The 16,382-nt window shown below is 40.2% G+C and overlaps 2 protein-coding genes across 2 annotated transcripts in view; both read right to left on the bottom strand.

Moving 5' to 3' along the window:
• Positions 1–1,976: 1,976 nt before the first annotated feature.
• On the bottom strand, positions 1,977–7,060 carry ISCA1 (iron-sulfur cluster assembly 1). The gene is made up of 4 exons (XM_030969118.1): positions 6,934–7,060; positions 4,782–4,835; positions 3,001–3,106; positions 1,977–2,536 (listed from the first exon to the last, which is right to left on the bottom strand). Exons 1-4 carry the CDS (start codon positions 7,012–7,014, stop codon positions 2,388–2,390), a joined length of 390 nt encoding a protein of 129 aa, XP_030824978.1. The 5' UTR covers positions 7,015–7,060; the 3' UTR covers positions 1,977–2,387.
• Positions 7,061–10,597: 3,537 nt separating this feature from the next.
• Positions 10,598–16,382, bottom strand: part of TUT7 (terminal uridylyl transferase 7) — a 33,476-nt gene continuing 27,691 nt past the window's right edge. Inside the window, exons 26-29 of the mRNA XM_030968638.1 lie at positions 15,435–15,754; positions 13,596–13,672; positions 13,363–13,426; positions 10,598–11,630 (exon numbers count right to left, since the gene is read on the bottom strand). Coding sequence (XP_030824498.1) covers positions 11,563–11,630; positions 13,363–13,426; positions 13,596–13,672; positions 15,435–15,754 — 529 coding nt within the window. The 3' untranslated portion in view covers positions 10,598–11,562. The remainder of the gene's footprint in view (positions 11,631–13,362; positions 13,427–13,595; positions 13,673–15,434; positions 15,755–16,382) is intronic.

The following is a 16,382-nucleotide window of genomic DNA, read 5'->3' as shown; positions in this document are numbered from 1 at the left end:
TGTGTCTACTCTGTAACCCCAGCACACAAGCATGTTCTCTCCCCCAGTGCTTTTTTAATTACTTTAAAAAATCATTCAAGATAGGAATATTTCATGGTTACCAACAGGCTATATTTATTGTAATTGAGGACTCTACATACATTGTTGCACAAAATTATAATGGACCAATCAATAAAACCATAGAGTTTGTATGCAACTGTAAATAGCACTTTAGCAGAAGTTTAACATATTGTGCATTAGTTGTCTGAGTGAGGAGACAACTTAAGATGATTACTTCATGGGAGTACAAAAGTGCAAACTTTCATTCAAGGCATACACAAACACACAAAAAGGATTACTATACATGCCACAGGTCTAAAATAAACCTCAAACCAATGTTCTCCACCCCAAAACAAGTTAAATGAGTAAGTACCAGCACTCTTAACAACCACCAGTGTTACCACATTCAAAGTCTTATCTCTAGCAAGAAGCAGAGAAATGCAATCTGAAGAAATGCCCTTAGCTTGGAGTTTTAGATGTAATGCAACTATGTCACATGAACTCCATGTTTTTGTTTGGCAAGAGTGAAAGAGTTACATCACTACAGAAGCACTTCACCAGTGTATTACCACTAATTCCTGAATCACTATATGGAGTAACTGTGTGCAACAGTTGACTGTTGAAGGAAATAGTGTCTTTACATCAAAAGGTGATATTCAACTAAAATTCAAGTATTTACTATTAGAATGTAAGTAATTCTGATCTTCTGTTCCTGTGCACTACATAAAGCAGATGAAGCGTAATTTTTATTTTTTTATTTTTATTCCTCCCTTTGCTCTGGGAAAAGGTGCAGAGGGAAGAACCAAAATGTTGGTGCAATCCTACAGCTACAGCAGTTGATGACAGGTATGTGGGGTACAACTGTCCACATCAAGATGACCTCAACATGCAGCCTTAATGCTCTCAGATCATTCCCATCTCAACACCTACAAGACTCTTGCTGTCCCCCTCTTTTTATTTTCACCAGCTGCTCAAATCTGTTGCTCAAGCAGACATGTTACCTTCTGTTCTGCACAAGTAAGCACCTGAGCTGCACAATGTCATCTCTGGACAAGGAGGAGATAAAAGGGTGGAACAGTCTCTGTCTCATACCAGGTTGGGAAGGTCTGGAGAGACTTTTACACTTCTGTATCAGTGCCAGTGAAGAACTGCTGTAAATTGTATAAGCTTAAAAGACACTTGTTTACAAAACCAAAATTCTGATTAAGTAAATTCCAAAGAAAAAATGGTCTCTTACAGTATTTTAATTACTGCCTAGATTAATTTAAAAGTAATATGAAATACTAAGGGTTTTTTCTAATTAAAAATTATTTTTCTCCTGTTATCAAGTTAAATCCAAGACAGGAGTTAAAGACAGGGGACCACAAGCTTTGGAGAAAAAATTCTACTACTTAGAGTTATGAAAAAGAGTTCAAACTCTAACAAAATTAGTAGCATGCATGATTACAGAAAAAAAAAGTTATAAGAAATCTGAGATTTGTCTCTCAATAAGTTTTCATAGATTTTGGTGCAAACACAGCACATTCTGTGAACATGGGGAATAAGAATGTGGAAGCGGTTTTACCATCTTTGCAAATTAACTGAGGCAAGATAAAAAACTGAAATGTGAAAAACAAGGCCTGCGTATCACTTTTTAGCCCTCCAGTACCCAGATACTTCAGGCTTTGAAAATTACCAAGTACAGCAGAGACTATGCCTTCAACAAAGAAAGGAAAATAATTAAAATTAGGCTAGCCCTCCTCCAAGCATTTCTACAACAGGTGCTGCCATAGCTTACCACTACATTAATACATGAGCAACATTTTTATTTACCTGAATTTAAGGGAAAATAAACCACCAGAAAATGCACTTGTAAAAAGATGAAAGCATTGGAAAAGTACAAAGTAAGCAAGGACTGTGTGCTTGTATATATAAATCTTGATAAACTCACACAGAAATGGTTACGATTTTTTGTCCATCGGTTTGTTTGTTTTCCCCAAATCAAAGCAGAACATAATGTATTCTTTCAAATGGGTTTTGAATGGGGAAGTATTAGTAGAATTGACAAAGAAAATGACAGAGGAAAAGAACAGTGAAATTTTATTTCCTTGGCAAGTGAAAGTACAGAGATGTTACTGCAGCACTTACTGCTCCTACCTGTTAGATCCCAATTCATCAGAAATTACAGTGTAACTACATCAGGGTGGAATTTAACACACAGCTTATATTTTAAAATATGTAACTTTATTTTTCTTAATAGTATCCCCACTTTACGCAGCCCACAAAACTGAAGAAAATGTATTTGCTTCTGAAAGTCATAATAGTACGTGTTTTGGGCTGCTGAAAGTCAAAGAAGTAATCCTGAGATTTCAGATGTTAAAGCTTTCTCCACAGCCACATGTTCCTTTGATGTTTGGATTATTGAAGACAAATTCACTGGACAGTTTGTCTTCTACATAGTCCATTTCAGTTCCTAGAAGTGTCAGCTGCGCCTTCTTTTCAATAAACACTCTAACCCCTTGAAAAGAACAAAAAACCAGAAATTACACACAGCAAAACCATCATTCACCTTGAAATTCTCTTTTGACCAGTAATAAAAAAAGAGGAAGCTAAGTATAAAGACTATCAGTACAACTTGGTGTCCCTGGCCTAATGTGGGGCACTTCAATCACTGTTTTATTTCTACCAATAGAAGTCTGGCAGAAGTCTGGAACTGTTATTTATGTGTGCACATGACTGTCTGCTTTTTTGACAGGGGACAAAAAAATGATGCTGAGGGAAATAAGCTGTAGAACATGGCAACAAAAGTCAGCTTGAGTACACAACTCCCATGCATAGCAGACAGTAACCATTCCATACCCTTCTTGAAGTCTGTAAATCCAATTAGTTACAAAACTTTGACAACATAGATTTTTTCTCTCAAAATGACCAGGTTTTATACTGCCCTCAACAGAAGGTTGTGCTGCTGCACCAGAAACTCACCATCTTGAACTACTTCTTCATCAGAGTCTCCTTTTGATTTTGTATATTCTAATGTGTAAGAAAGTCCATTGCATCCCCTTGTACGAACACCTACTTTCACACCTACCTAAATAAAAAGAAACAACAAAAAACACCACCACATGCACGACTTCCTTTTTAAAACCTATTCAGAACATCAAGTTAAAAAGTATGCAGAACAATGAGGTGCTGACATTTATTTTTCTCCACTGCCTAAATGCAAAAATGAATTACTGTAAACAGATAAGAGGTAACTTTTTCTTTTTTCTTTTATAAATTTGACTGCCAAGGTAAAAAACCCATCTGATCCTTGCTGGAGTGGATCATGCCCTCCAGTATGTTCAATTTTTGAAGTAATGAACCATGGGCACTCCTATATGAACCAGGTCTCAAAAAGACAGTCAGATTTCAAAGACAGGTATTTTGCGACTTCAAATTACAGCTTACTCAGATGCTAATTCAGGTCGTGTGACAGTAACATAATTATGAAGCTGTGAGGCCAAAATAAGGGCAGTTACTAGATTATCACAGAACTCTAGTAATGACATAATCAGAAAACTTACTTTAAACCAAAGTTCTATAAAACATGCATTGATTTTTCATTACCTCTATTGCCAAGAAGCAATCCCCTCCCTAAATCAATCTATGTATATGAGTACTGGTTTAACTGGCCTTAAAAGCCAATTTAGCCAACGTTTGTAACATTCACAGCATTCAACAAGTCGGACAAGAAAAGTATCCATGAAAAGAGAAAATCAAGAAGTTTTAACAAAGTACAAAGCTCTTTGTGTATGAATCTTTAAGAAGTATCCATATCACCTTCTACGCACCAGTGCTTCCTAACTGAAGAGCCAAACTTCATTATCTATGTCTATACGTTGTGATAAAAATGTATCAAAATGTAACACTTTTCATTAACTGGCGCGCAAGACAAACTGCATCTGATCCTTTCATACTAAATACCTTTCTCAACAGGAACTACTACAAATAATGGGTTGGAAAACGCAGACACCATTTAAAGTCAGGAAATGACCGACCATATAAAGTGTAGGCCCAGGGCTTCCTTAGGATGGTTTAAAACATTAGAACAAATAAGTCTAGTTAGTTCCAGACATGCAGGAAGCAAAACAAACAATGGCCTTGGTTAATAAAAGAAATATTCTTCTTGGAACAATACTTACTGTAAAAAAAAAAAAGCTAATGCTTGTTTTTACAATGATTATAAAAGAAGTCTCTGGGTGTCTTTCCCTCAAGAAGAAAAGATGACAAACTCATCATTTGGTGAAACACTGGTTACTTAAAAAAACACATTGTCTGGCAAGTTTCTAAGAATTAAATATTCTCCAATCCATATGAATATAACTTTATTACTGCATATTTCACAATGAGAATTCCTACAAAAACTTAAATAATAACAGCTGAAGAGCTCTCTCCCTATCAGAAATCATTACTATGCCATACTAAAGGGTTTCATTAAAATGTAGCTCAAAAATATCTGAAGTTTTTCCAACTTTATTAATCTCAACAGTAACTGTACAGTGAATTGTCATTACAGTCAGCTGTTTCCTGCATTTCATTTTATAACAAAACAAAGCTGGATATACAAATAAACTTATGCATTCCTCACGAAAAAAATATGTCAACATCTGTAACAAACACCTCAGTGCTCAGTTCAAACTTCTAAGTTAGCCAGAAATGCTTTGCAATCATGAGCTGTGCTAATACCTCAGCATACCCGACAGACTGACTCTATCTACACTTACATGGTCAGGTTTATCTTTCAGAAGCTCTTTTATCTTCTGGACAGCAGAAGGGGTCTGAAAGACAAAAGACCACATATAAATTTGATTTTTTTTGTTGCTTATTTGTATATTTGCAATGAGTGCTTGCATGTATTAAAACTGATGCCTGTAAGATACACACTGCTGTAAAACAGATGTCTCCTCAACCTAATTGACACAGAGCACACCACCTCTTCTCACCTGCACTGCCAGCAAACAGATACCTCAAAAATTCAATCTTTAATCCTTAACAGTGGGGGTTTTGGCTGTTAGAATATCAGAATGTCTTGGGTTGGAAGAGAACCTTAAAGATAGTCTAGTTCCAACACCCCTGCCATAGCAGGGACAGTAGGCCAGGTTGGTCAAGGCCTTGGGCATTGGTCGGTTCAAGGTTGGTTCAAGCTCAAACTGGGCTTGAACACATCCAGAACTTCCCTGGGCAATCCATTCCGGTGTCACACCTCACTCTTCCTAATACCTCATTTAAATCTCTCCCTTGTTCTATCACTGTAGCTCCTGATGAAAAGTGCCTCTCCAGCTTACCTGTAGGCCTCCTGCAGATACTGGAAGGTTACTGTAAGGTCTCCAGACAACCTTCTCCAAGCTGGACAGCCCCAACCTTCTCAACCTGTCTTCATAAATGAGGTTTATGCAGGCAGCTGCAGTCCTCTTACCACCTTTGTGGCCTCCTGTGGACTTGCTCCATGTCCTTCCTATGTTGGAGGCCCCAGAGCTGGATGCAGGGTTCCAGGCGGGCTCTCACCAGAGCAGAGCAGAGGGGCAGAATCCCCTCCCTGGCCCTGCTGCCCACGCTGCTTTGGATGCAGCCCAGGACACGTTTGGCTCTCTGGGCTGGAAGTGCTCATTGCTGGCTCATGTCCAGCCACTTATCAACCATCACACCCAAGTCCTTCTTGATGTGGCTGCTCTCAATCCATTCTATACCTAACCTGTCGGTGTGCCTGGGATTGCCCCAACCCAGGTGTAGGACCTTGCATTTCACTTTGCTGAACTTTATAAAGTTTGTATCAGTCCACCTCTCAAGCCTGTCAAGATCCATGTTGTTTCTTTGCAACTTTTTCCTCCAAAATCACTATCATAATTCAATCAAGTAGCTCTTTCTTGTAAAACTTCTGTCACATACCCATTACAGACAAAAATCAGTCAGACATAGAGGGCTTACAGCCTACATCTCTCTCCCCATTAACCTTAAGGGAACCTCTGACTTAACAGCAGATAAAATTCACCATTCATGCAGATCTAGTTGATGCAGAAATGCAAGAACAAAACGCAAACGTTGAAATTTCCATTACATTCCCACAAGTTTCTAAGACCCTGAGAAAAGCATTAGTAATGTGACGTTCTTACCTTGAGCCAAATTAAACACACAAAGCAAACTTCAAGTAGACTTGCAGCAGAAAATCCTTTCTAATTACCACTACCACTCTTGTTGTTAGAGACCCACTACTGAGCAGGAATTACCCGCTCTGACAAACGACCGAGCTCTGTGCACTCGATCTGCCCCTGTTCCTGCGGGGACATGACTGTACTTTTCTCTGCAGTGCTCAGAATCAGAGGTTGGAAAAGACCTCTGAGATCACCGAGTCCAACCTACGACTAAACACCATGTTTTCAAGTTCGGCCTCTCCAGCACGGCCGCTAGAGAATGCACGCACAGAATGCACGCACTTTATTATTAACAACAGGATGTAAAGCCTTCTTGGAAAGATACTACGCGTCAGCCTCGGTAGGTAACCCTTTTCCAAAAGATTTAATCAAATACTTTTTTGGGGGTGTCTATGCGACCAGGCCCCGCACTCGCAGGGGCCGCACGGGCGCTGCCCCAGAACCCTGCGGTTCCGCAGACGGAGCGGCGGGGCGCGGGGCCTCCTCTCAGCGGGACAGCCGCGCAGCAGGAGCCACCGCCCGCCTCTCAGCTCGGCAGGGGGAAGAAGAGCCCGCTGCAGCCCGCCCGCCGCGGCCGCCCCGCTGGGGCTACCGACGCCGGCCCGTCCTCGTCCTTGCGCCCGCCCCGCTGCCGCCAGGGGCCGCCTCACTGCCCGTGGCGCAGCTCCCGCACCCGCGAGGTGCCGCGGTCCCCGCGTCCCGCCCGCGTCCCGCCCGAGGCACTGACCAGCGTGAGGGCGGCGCGGGTCGCCTGGATCCTGCGCTTGCTGACGGCGCGCACCGTGGCGCGCACCACGGACGAGGCCATGGCCCGGCGCCCTCGGGCAGGGCAGCGCCGCCCGCACGCTGTGACGCCACCGCGCACGGGCCGCGGGCGGGGGCGGGCGGCGGCGGCTCCACCCCCGGAGCGGCGCCCGGTCCTGCTCCAGCTGCGGCTCCGCGAGGGCGGGGCAGTGCAGGCAGCGGGGCAGCGCAGGCCGCGGGGCTGCGCGCCCAGATAAGCGGCAAAGCCAGCCGGGAACGCCCTGCCCTTCAGCCGCCCTGGCGGAGGCCGCGGCAAAACAGCCGCCCGGTGTCACGTGGAAAGGGGAGGTTTTTCCTGAAAGCCTTTAATGATTGATTGGTCTGTTTGCGCCGTTGAAGGTCCAAGCTAACAGGTTACGGAATAACAATCTTTATTAATTTAGAATGCTGAGGGGTTGGGATGGAGCTTAAAGATCATCTAGTCCCAACGCTTTTGCCGTGGGCAGGGACACTGCCCACTAGACTAGGTTGGTCAAAGCCTTATGCAGAACTTCCCTAGGCAACCCATAACCAGTGCCTCGCCTGCCTCCCAGTAATTAATGTCTTCTAATACATCATTTAAATCACCCCCTTGTCTCATCACTACAGCTCCTGACGAAGTCTCCAGCTTCCCTGTAGGCCCCCTGCAGATACAGGAAGGTTGCCATGAGGTCTCCAGTTCACTTTCTCTTCCTCAAGCTGAACAGCACCGACCTTCTGAGCCTGGGAGGTGGCTGCACTCCTCTTATCAGCTTACTGCAGAGAAGGCCACACACTTGAACAATTTCATATCTTTCTTAAGCTGGAGGCCCCAGAGCTGGATGCAGTGGTCGAAGTGGTGTCTCACAAGAGGCAAGCAGGAGAGACAGAATCCCCTCCCTAGTCCTGTGCTTTGGATGCAGCCTAGAATTCTGTCATTTTAAGGTTCAAGGATTGCTGGTGATGGTAGCTGACCACAAAAACATATTCAGAGCAATATTTTAATTCAAAGCACTGTACTAAAAACCTCTAATCCCTAACAAAAGTCAGCTCAAGACAATAATTTACCATTCACAGAACACTGTTCTTACCCCATAGTTGTCCCCACAGGGGCAAAGGCAGGTTGAGCATGTAAACTGATTCCAGAAGTTACAATGGAGTCTTTCCTAACTTCTCACTCTTCTGAATTCACTTTTGTACTATTTGCTTATGTTTAGATGGAGCTTGAGTGGCTGTAGTCATATAGCTTACCCTGTGAGGAGTGGTTGTACATTGGGGGTGGGTATCTCAGAATGCATAATGCGTCAGCCTAAGGAGAGTGATTCCACCACAGCTACTGATTCATCAACAGGACATCTTCCTTTATCTCCCTTGGTTTTCAGCTGCTGTACAGCTTATCAGCCAGAAAGGACCACTAAGTTCAAGCCTCACAAGAGCCTGGCTAGAGTGTACTCTACTCCACCCACCTTTAGCATGTACAGTGAGTGGGAAGTCAGGTATGCTGGCAACATTCCATCCAGGGAGTAGCAATCCTATTTTCCTCTACAATTTCCCTACTGTTATCTTTTTACCCCCAGACATTTTCCCACACCAGAGAACAATGGAGGCCCATGAGTGCATAGTTTCCCACCTACAAAATACAGGCACATAATGTGAATATTTACTGACTGCCACAATGGCAAGCATTTTAAAATAATGCATATGGCTATTCAATAGGAAGCTTGGGCTCAGAGGGCAAAACCCATGTGTAGAGTAATTCAGTTTGGACAAATCCGTGAGCGAAGTGCAGAGGACCTGGAACCTTCACAGACAACACGTGTCTGCCCTCCTGCTGAGCAGGATCCTGCCCTTTCCTCTGGGTTCATGCCAGTCTGGGGCCAAGTGAGAGGATGGCCATGCAGTGGTCAGGGCCCAGCTGCCCTTCTTGATCCCTGCCTGGTGCAGAGGCAGTGTGGGAGGAGAGTGTGAAAGCTGCTGGATGAACTGAGCTGCCATTCCCCAACGCCTGGAGGCTGCAGTGACTTGACGTTGAAGAAACCCCAACAGCCTTGGTACAGGGAGACTCATGCCATTACTTTAAGTTGAATGATGGCTATGCCAGAAGGTAAACAAGTACTCATTTTTCATTTCCACATTCCAGCATCCTTAAATATGCTAGATAATACTTTAAATCCCTGTTAATGAAGTCCAAACACAAGAAACACATTTGAGTCTCATAACCTCACTTACTTCCCTGATTCCGGGCTTAGTAGTTCTGAAGACCTTGGTAGTATGTCAGATGTGTTAGGTGTTTTTACATACATAATTATGCTCTTTACTGAGGCACAGTACTACTACTTCAAATATAAAGATAGCAGGTGAATAAAATGTTGTATTTTTTTTAGCTACAAAGAGTGTGTCTTTTCACACATAATTCATGCATCTTGAGCATGCATCTCAACTAAACTAGTCCTACTTAGGGACAAGGGGGTGGTTTAATGCACTACTGGGCTGAAAGCTGAAGTCAGTACACTTTAAGTGGGGAAGCTCATGTACAAATGCAGCTAATACCTCCTTCATCATTTGCACTCGACTATGCAGGCACAACTTTCCCCAGGATGCCTCCAGTCATCAATCCTTAGTTCCCTGCCTGCTGAATCAATCTCCATATGGAAGACGGAACATGGGCTAGAAAAACTGCCTTCACCCAGACAAGATAAATGCAAAAATCAGTTTTAAAATCTAACTACTTCAAGTTAGATTTCAAGAAATACTTATAAGTTATCTGTATGGAAGAAAAAGCCAACAACTTTCCATGCTAGAAAACTCCCATTCTAAGCAGCTATTTCAAGCCCTGGAAGCTTTAAGTAAAATTTTAACAGATGGGGAAGCAGTTTTGAATATAGCTAGGAAAGAAACCTCACCAGAACAATTACATTAGGGAAAATGTATGTGTGTGATCTCGAAGTTAAACAGCTAAATGACATTGACTTACCTGTTTAAGACAGTTAACTGTGTTGCAAACCTGAAAAACCTTCATATTTCTAAATTTCTCAGCACTGATAACCTACTGTTCACAGCATAAAACATATTCCAGCTTTGGAAACACAGACATCAAAAGCATTTGAAATTTCTGTGAAATATGATGACAACACTTTTTTCCAATAAAAAGGCAGCATAAATAAACAACTGCCTGTCCCTCCATATCATTAAGAAGGACAGAGTATGCACCTGGTTCAGAAGAGGTTTATACACTTCAATCCCACCAGCAAAATTGGATGTAACTCTATTAAAACTAAAAAAAGCACAAAGGTAATATGCTAAAAAACTAAATAAAGCACAAAGGTAATATGCTTGAAAATGTCTTTAGGAAAGAACACAGAAGAAATTATTTGTGAAAGCAACACATCTGGAAGTTCATAGATAGCTGGCTTCAGATGGGTGAAAACCAGAACAAGACTTAGCATGCTAGTTCTCTAAGACCCCTTTGGCAATTCTAGCTTTCAGCTTCCATAAAAATACGTAGGGAAAAAAATTGAACATGATGGTTCTAAATCCAGATAATTATAGTAAATTAGCATTAATTCTACATTTCTACATGTCAGGAATATTGAAAACTACAACCTCAGGAAAAAAAAGAGAAACTTAAGTCTGATTTTCACTTTTTTCTTTTAATTTATTTCAGATTCATAAATTACAGTGGTTTCAATTTTAACACATAACTATTTCTCCTCTGAACAAGGTAAGATGGTGCATTACCATCCTCTGGAAGGAATTCAAGTAAAACTCAAGTCCATACTACTAATGAATGTAAATTCTTGACTGGTACAAGGATCCTCTTCATATTCTATGAAAACGGACATGTATTTTTCCCCAGTTGCCAAATATAATACCTCTATTTCTTAAAGCATTTTTGTCTGTATCCCCAAGGCCTTGAAAAAGATTCTTAGCAGCAACAAAACAGGACCGACCTGTTACCTCATCTTTCTTTCTTTCTTGAACATGAGCACAGCAGCAAATAAACTCCCATAAAATCACAGAACAGAAAACAACCCCACAAAATCTCAGTGGCACTGCTTGTCCAGAGATTGTTTAACATATGATGACTAGTGTCTATCTTTTTAGTTCTCTGGAGAAATAAAAAAGAATATAGCAGTCTACAAACATCTCAAACACTTACACAAGGATTCAGTAAACAATCAACATTAATAAATATCATTTGCTCCTTCAAAAATTCATTTTTGAAGAAAATATAATTTATTTGGCTAGCACATAGTTTTAGTGCAGTTTAAAATGGTTAGGTGGAACAACAAAACCCTGAAAACAGTTCATTTTTAGTACCTGCCCTTTTCTAAATGCATTACCTAGTAAACAAATACAAAACATCATGGCTTTCTATTAAAATGCTCAAACAATCTATTATAAAGAGCAGGGGTCTGTATTAAAATCCACAGTTGCTTATACTAGCAATCTAAAAGAAAACACCCATATTTCATTGAACTTAAGCTGAAGGTTGTCTATGCTGCTGTCCTGTGAATTCAGAGGCTTTAGCCAAAGACATTTCTTTTAAGTGAATGATGGGCCTGTGTTGCAATTTATCAGTGCTTAATATCCCTCATGATTCTTGCTGGGTCCTCTTCTGTGAGGCTTTTCCCTGAGTCATGTATTTATTGGAAAGGCTGCCTAAATTGGGAAGAAAAAAGCATAATGCTTTAAAGGTATTATTTGTTGGTTTTTTAGAAAACAAAACCAAACTAAAACAAAACAAAAAAAATAGAAAAAAAAAGAAACAAAACCCACAAAAAACCCAAAAAGACATAAACGAACTGAAACAAAAAGGAGAAAATCACTCAAGTCAAGCTACAATGAAAGGACACACAGTACAACTTAAGATCATTACATGCTAAAGGACAGTAGGAAATAATCAGATACAAAATTGAGAACTAGCATTTTCTTGAACTAAACACCTAATGACAAACCACTTTGGGTTACAAAATCCCCAAATGTAGATTTGCAAAAGGCTACCAGCAAAGACAAAAAAATGTGTTTTCCCAACAAAACTGATAATTTAATTTGAGATACTTAATTGCAGTCAAGTCTTCACAAACTTCAGAAAACTAATTAGGTCCCCCTCCAACTGCAGAGAGATTAGTGTATTATATACCCATGGTGCTGAAAGGTTTGCAGAGTTGTACTAGAAATTGTAATTAAAACAAAAGCAGCCGTTCTTAAAATCTTCATTATACTTGCTAGTAAGTGTATGAAATTGCAGTAAAGAAGCTACATTGTTAATCACACATTTAAAGCAAAACATTTCTGAGTCAGAAAGAGTACATAAAGGCCTTTATAATACAATCTCACCGCTACTTCTAAATTTAATTTTTAACTTGTTTGCATTTTAGCAACCAAGGATGTAGTTTGATAATCTCTAAGTTAGTTTATCATGTATTATTCTAGACAATTACTGCAAGAAATCCTCACAGGAAAGCATTCCATGTTTTGTCCCTGAAAAATCAGAGAACCAACCCCATGTAAGCTGAAACAGGAGAGATTGATACAACTCCACCATACCCTGCCGCAAAATAAATCCACCAGAGTCAATGATATAAAGGCACAGAATTGTTATGCCCAAGTTTTGCTTCAAATACAAAACTCAAAATTTGTACACTTCTCCAGATTAAAAAATTAGGTGGCTTCAGCCTGTTCAAGCTGCCACTGTGTTCAGCAAATTAGCTCGAGTTTCTATAAGGACTGATGAAGAATCATACAATTATAGAACGATCTGGTTTAAAGGTCATTTAGTCCAACTCTCCTGCTATGGGCAGGGACTTCTTCAACTACATCAAGTTGCTCAGAGCCCCATGCAACCGGACCTTGGATGTTTTCAGGGGTGAAGCATCCACCACCGCTCTGGGCAATCTGTGCCTGTGTTTCAGCATCCTTGTAAAAAACTTCTTTCTTTAGTCTAATGTAAATTGACCCTCTTTCTGTTTTAAAACATTACCCCTTACTATCCCCCGCTAAAAAGTTTCTTCCCACCTTTCTTAAAGGCCCCTTTTTACAACTGAAAGGCCACAATAGCCTTCCTTGAAGCCTTCTTTTCTCTAGGCTGAACAACCCCAACCCTCTTAGCCTCTCCATAGGAGAAGTGCTCCATCCCTCTAATCATTTTGGTGACTCTCTTCTGAACTGGCTCCAACAGTTCCATGTCCTTCCTGTGCTGGGACCCAAGAGCTGGATGCAGGGTTCCAGATGGGCTCTCACCAGAGCAGAGCAGAGCAGAGCAGAGCAGAGCAGAGCAGAGCAGAGCAGAGCAGAGCAGAGCAGAGCAGAGCAGAGCGGCAGAATCCCCGCCCATACCCTGCTGGCCAAGCTTTTACACATAGTTTCTGAATTGAAATGAAGATATACAAACCTGACTGGGGACTCAGAAATACTTTTCCTTTTTGTTTCTTTTTTTCTTCATGCATAAGCACTCCCTATAAACAACATACACATATCAATAAACCAACAAAACTGAAGTATTTGATTTCACAACATAGAAGTTTTTCCTTGAAAGCTTAGGTAAAGCTTTTCTTAATTACTTTATATGGGCTTTAAAACATCTAAAAAGTAAAAGATGAAACCAAAGTAGCACTTGGTATTTACCTGATTTAATCTACCAGCATGTTTGACAGCAGTGGGTAAAGAAGGGGACCCGCACAACACTTCTGACTTTGAGCCATCTGAAAAAATCATAAGGAGGAGCTGCTAATTGGAAACTAGTTTCCATTTCACTTATCATAAAACAGAAAAACACCAAAATATTATCTATCTAGAATCAGAAAATGTAGACTGTGGGATATTGTTATTTTCCTCTATTTTACAACATGGAAAAGTCACATAATGTGGAGACATACATTTAAGCTAGGAACCTACAATAAATTAATCTTTGTATCTTCCTCCAAAATCAGCAGGAGATAGGGAACTTTGAATGAATGAAGGTAAGGCGGTAAGTGAAGTGTCCATAGTCTCACAAAATGCAGCAATGCAGAGTGAAGTCTGGACTCTTTGATCCATTTGTTTGTAGTACTTTATTCAACTAGGGAGAACACTTGAGACACTAAGCAAGCAATAAAAGACGAAGCCCAACCTACAGCAATTCTTTCAAATTGGAACATACTGATTCCCAAAATATAAATAATAGATAAAAACACCTATTGCAGAATGTACTATTTTAGACATATATACTGTGCAGCCTAATAATAGTTCTCCTATGATGAATGCTAAATTTGATTGACTATGAAACAGTCAGGCATATTCCCCTCCACCTTAGGAGACTCAGTATCACAGCAAACAGAATGGCTGGAAGAGAAGTTTAGTGAGACAAGGTCAAAGATGAACAAACTCAAAAGTTAAATTTAGACTTGACATACACCTTTGAAAGGTCAGAAGCTGAATGAAGCATGGTTTCAATTTTTAATCAACTCTTCTGTCCCTCCAGTACTTCTAGTAGTCTATCAAAGTAAGAATACCTCTAAATATATTCACAATTTTGAATATACTTGCACCATTTTCCTCCCTCTTCCAGTATTTTAACACAGTTCTATGCTCTCTTCCACTAAATGCATCTGACTATGAAGAGTTTCCTGATCTAAGGCAGACAGGATATTTCTGCAAGTAGAGAAAAGCTGGCTTGAAAAATATGTTTATATAAAAGACACCAATCTGATCCTTTAAGAGGTCAAGTTATGACTAATTTGTAAAACAAATTTTTTCCAGCCTGAAATTAAGTGCACCCAGGTTTACCTACAGGGAAACAGTGATACTTTGCTCCTTTGGAAACTAATCACAAATACCACCCACTGTCTTAAGTCTCAGTTTTCTCTTAGGAAGGTATTCCTTCACACCACAAATGATGAGTGATCAATCATATTTGAAAGATGACTTAGATGATTATATACTTTTGCTTAGCAGTGTTTCATTCAGGTCTGTCAGTCAGGATCTATAAGATGAACTTCTGTATCCCTTCAACTGCTGAATCAAAAACATTATTTTATTCACAAAACTCAATCTGAGCAAATCTGTACACTTTTCATATTGACTTCAGGGTCGTACAGAATCACTCTGGTTTAGGTAATGTGAAGAGCTGTAACACTAGCTTCTGTTGCAATTATGATGAACTGGAAGAGAAACTTCCAGTAATTTGAAATGTTGGCAAACTCATATATTGTGATAACAATTAAAGCAATTTCAACATATTTGATACTCATACCCTTTTTATTACAACTATCTTATCTGCTAAGAGAAACCATGCCAAATCTCCCAGGATACAGCACATTTCTGAAAGGAAGGTGAAGATGAAGGGAAAATAGTTAAATGTGACTACTTTACAAAAACCCCCACATTTACATGATACAAAAACCTTATCAGTTAGTCGACCATCTTAAAAATATAAAAAAACTCCATAAGTGCTATTTAAACTACTCAGCTTTATCAGTTTCATACCTGCAACTCCTTTATATTGTGGGCATTCCTTTTTAATATGACCTTCTCTTCCACACATAAAACAACTTTTTTGTCTTACGTCTCTGTCTTCCAGGCGCTTCCATTTCTCTGCTGATTGCCTGGGAGTCTTCTCTCTCCCAGTTTCCACTATTACCCTCACTAGTTTCCTCTTCTGAGGTGTACACAGGTGCAACTTTCCCTCCTTGATTAAGTTCTCCTTTTCTGTTGGTTTATTCTGCATTTCTTTGTTCTCGTTGCTTTTTTTCTCCTTGATTTCTCCATACCTTTGTGTACCTTCATAATGACGACGCCGTCTTAGTCTGCAGGAGCAGAAAAGTGCCGCAGAATTCAGACTCCTTACATTCACACACAGACTCAACAGCGGGATAAATAAAGTGAATTGCCATACTTTTCCTTTGACTCTTCCACCAAACAGTGCTCCACTTCATCACTCATGATGTTACATGTATTTAATAATTTAACTTTACAATTAGATGATAATACCGTCCTAAATCCTAATAATGGTAACTCAAAAAATGTAAGAACAACTGAAAATCTGGCTGCTCAAGTTGCATACAATGGAAGAGAAGAAACATCAAGCAAAATGCTAAAGAAGTACAAAAAAATAGGGCTACAGTTCTGGATTTTTTTCTATTTGTAAGACTCAACCAGAACTCAGCTCTTTCCTTCTGAAACTGCATACTCACTCTAAATGTCTCTTCTGTTGAGAGAAGCTTCTAACATTCTATGTGACTTAAAGGTCTAGTAATGATGAAACATTACCACTATCAGACTTGTTTCATCTAACAACGTCATACATGACTACAGAAGGAGGCAGGAGTGAAATCTCCAAATCTGAAGGTGATACCAGGCTCCTTTGGCAAGTTGGATGTATTGCTAATGGCTAGAAACTTGGAAAATACTTCACAAAACTGAATGAAAGGCAAA

The sequence above is a fragment of the Camarhynchus parvulus genome, chromosome Z, assembly GCF_901933205.1.
Source record: "Camarhynchus parvulus chromosome Z, STF_HiC, whole genome shotgun sequence".
NCBI lineage: Eukaryota > Metazoa > Chordata > Aves > Passeriformes > Thraupidae > Camarhynchus > Camarhynchus parvulus.
This window is presented reverse-complemented; position numbering and strand designations above follow the sequence as displayed.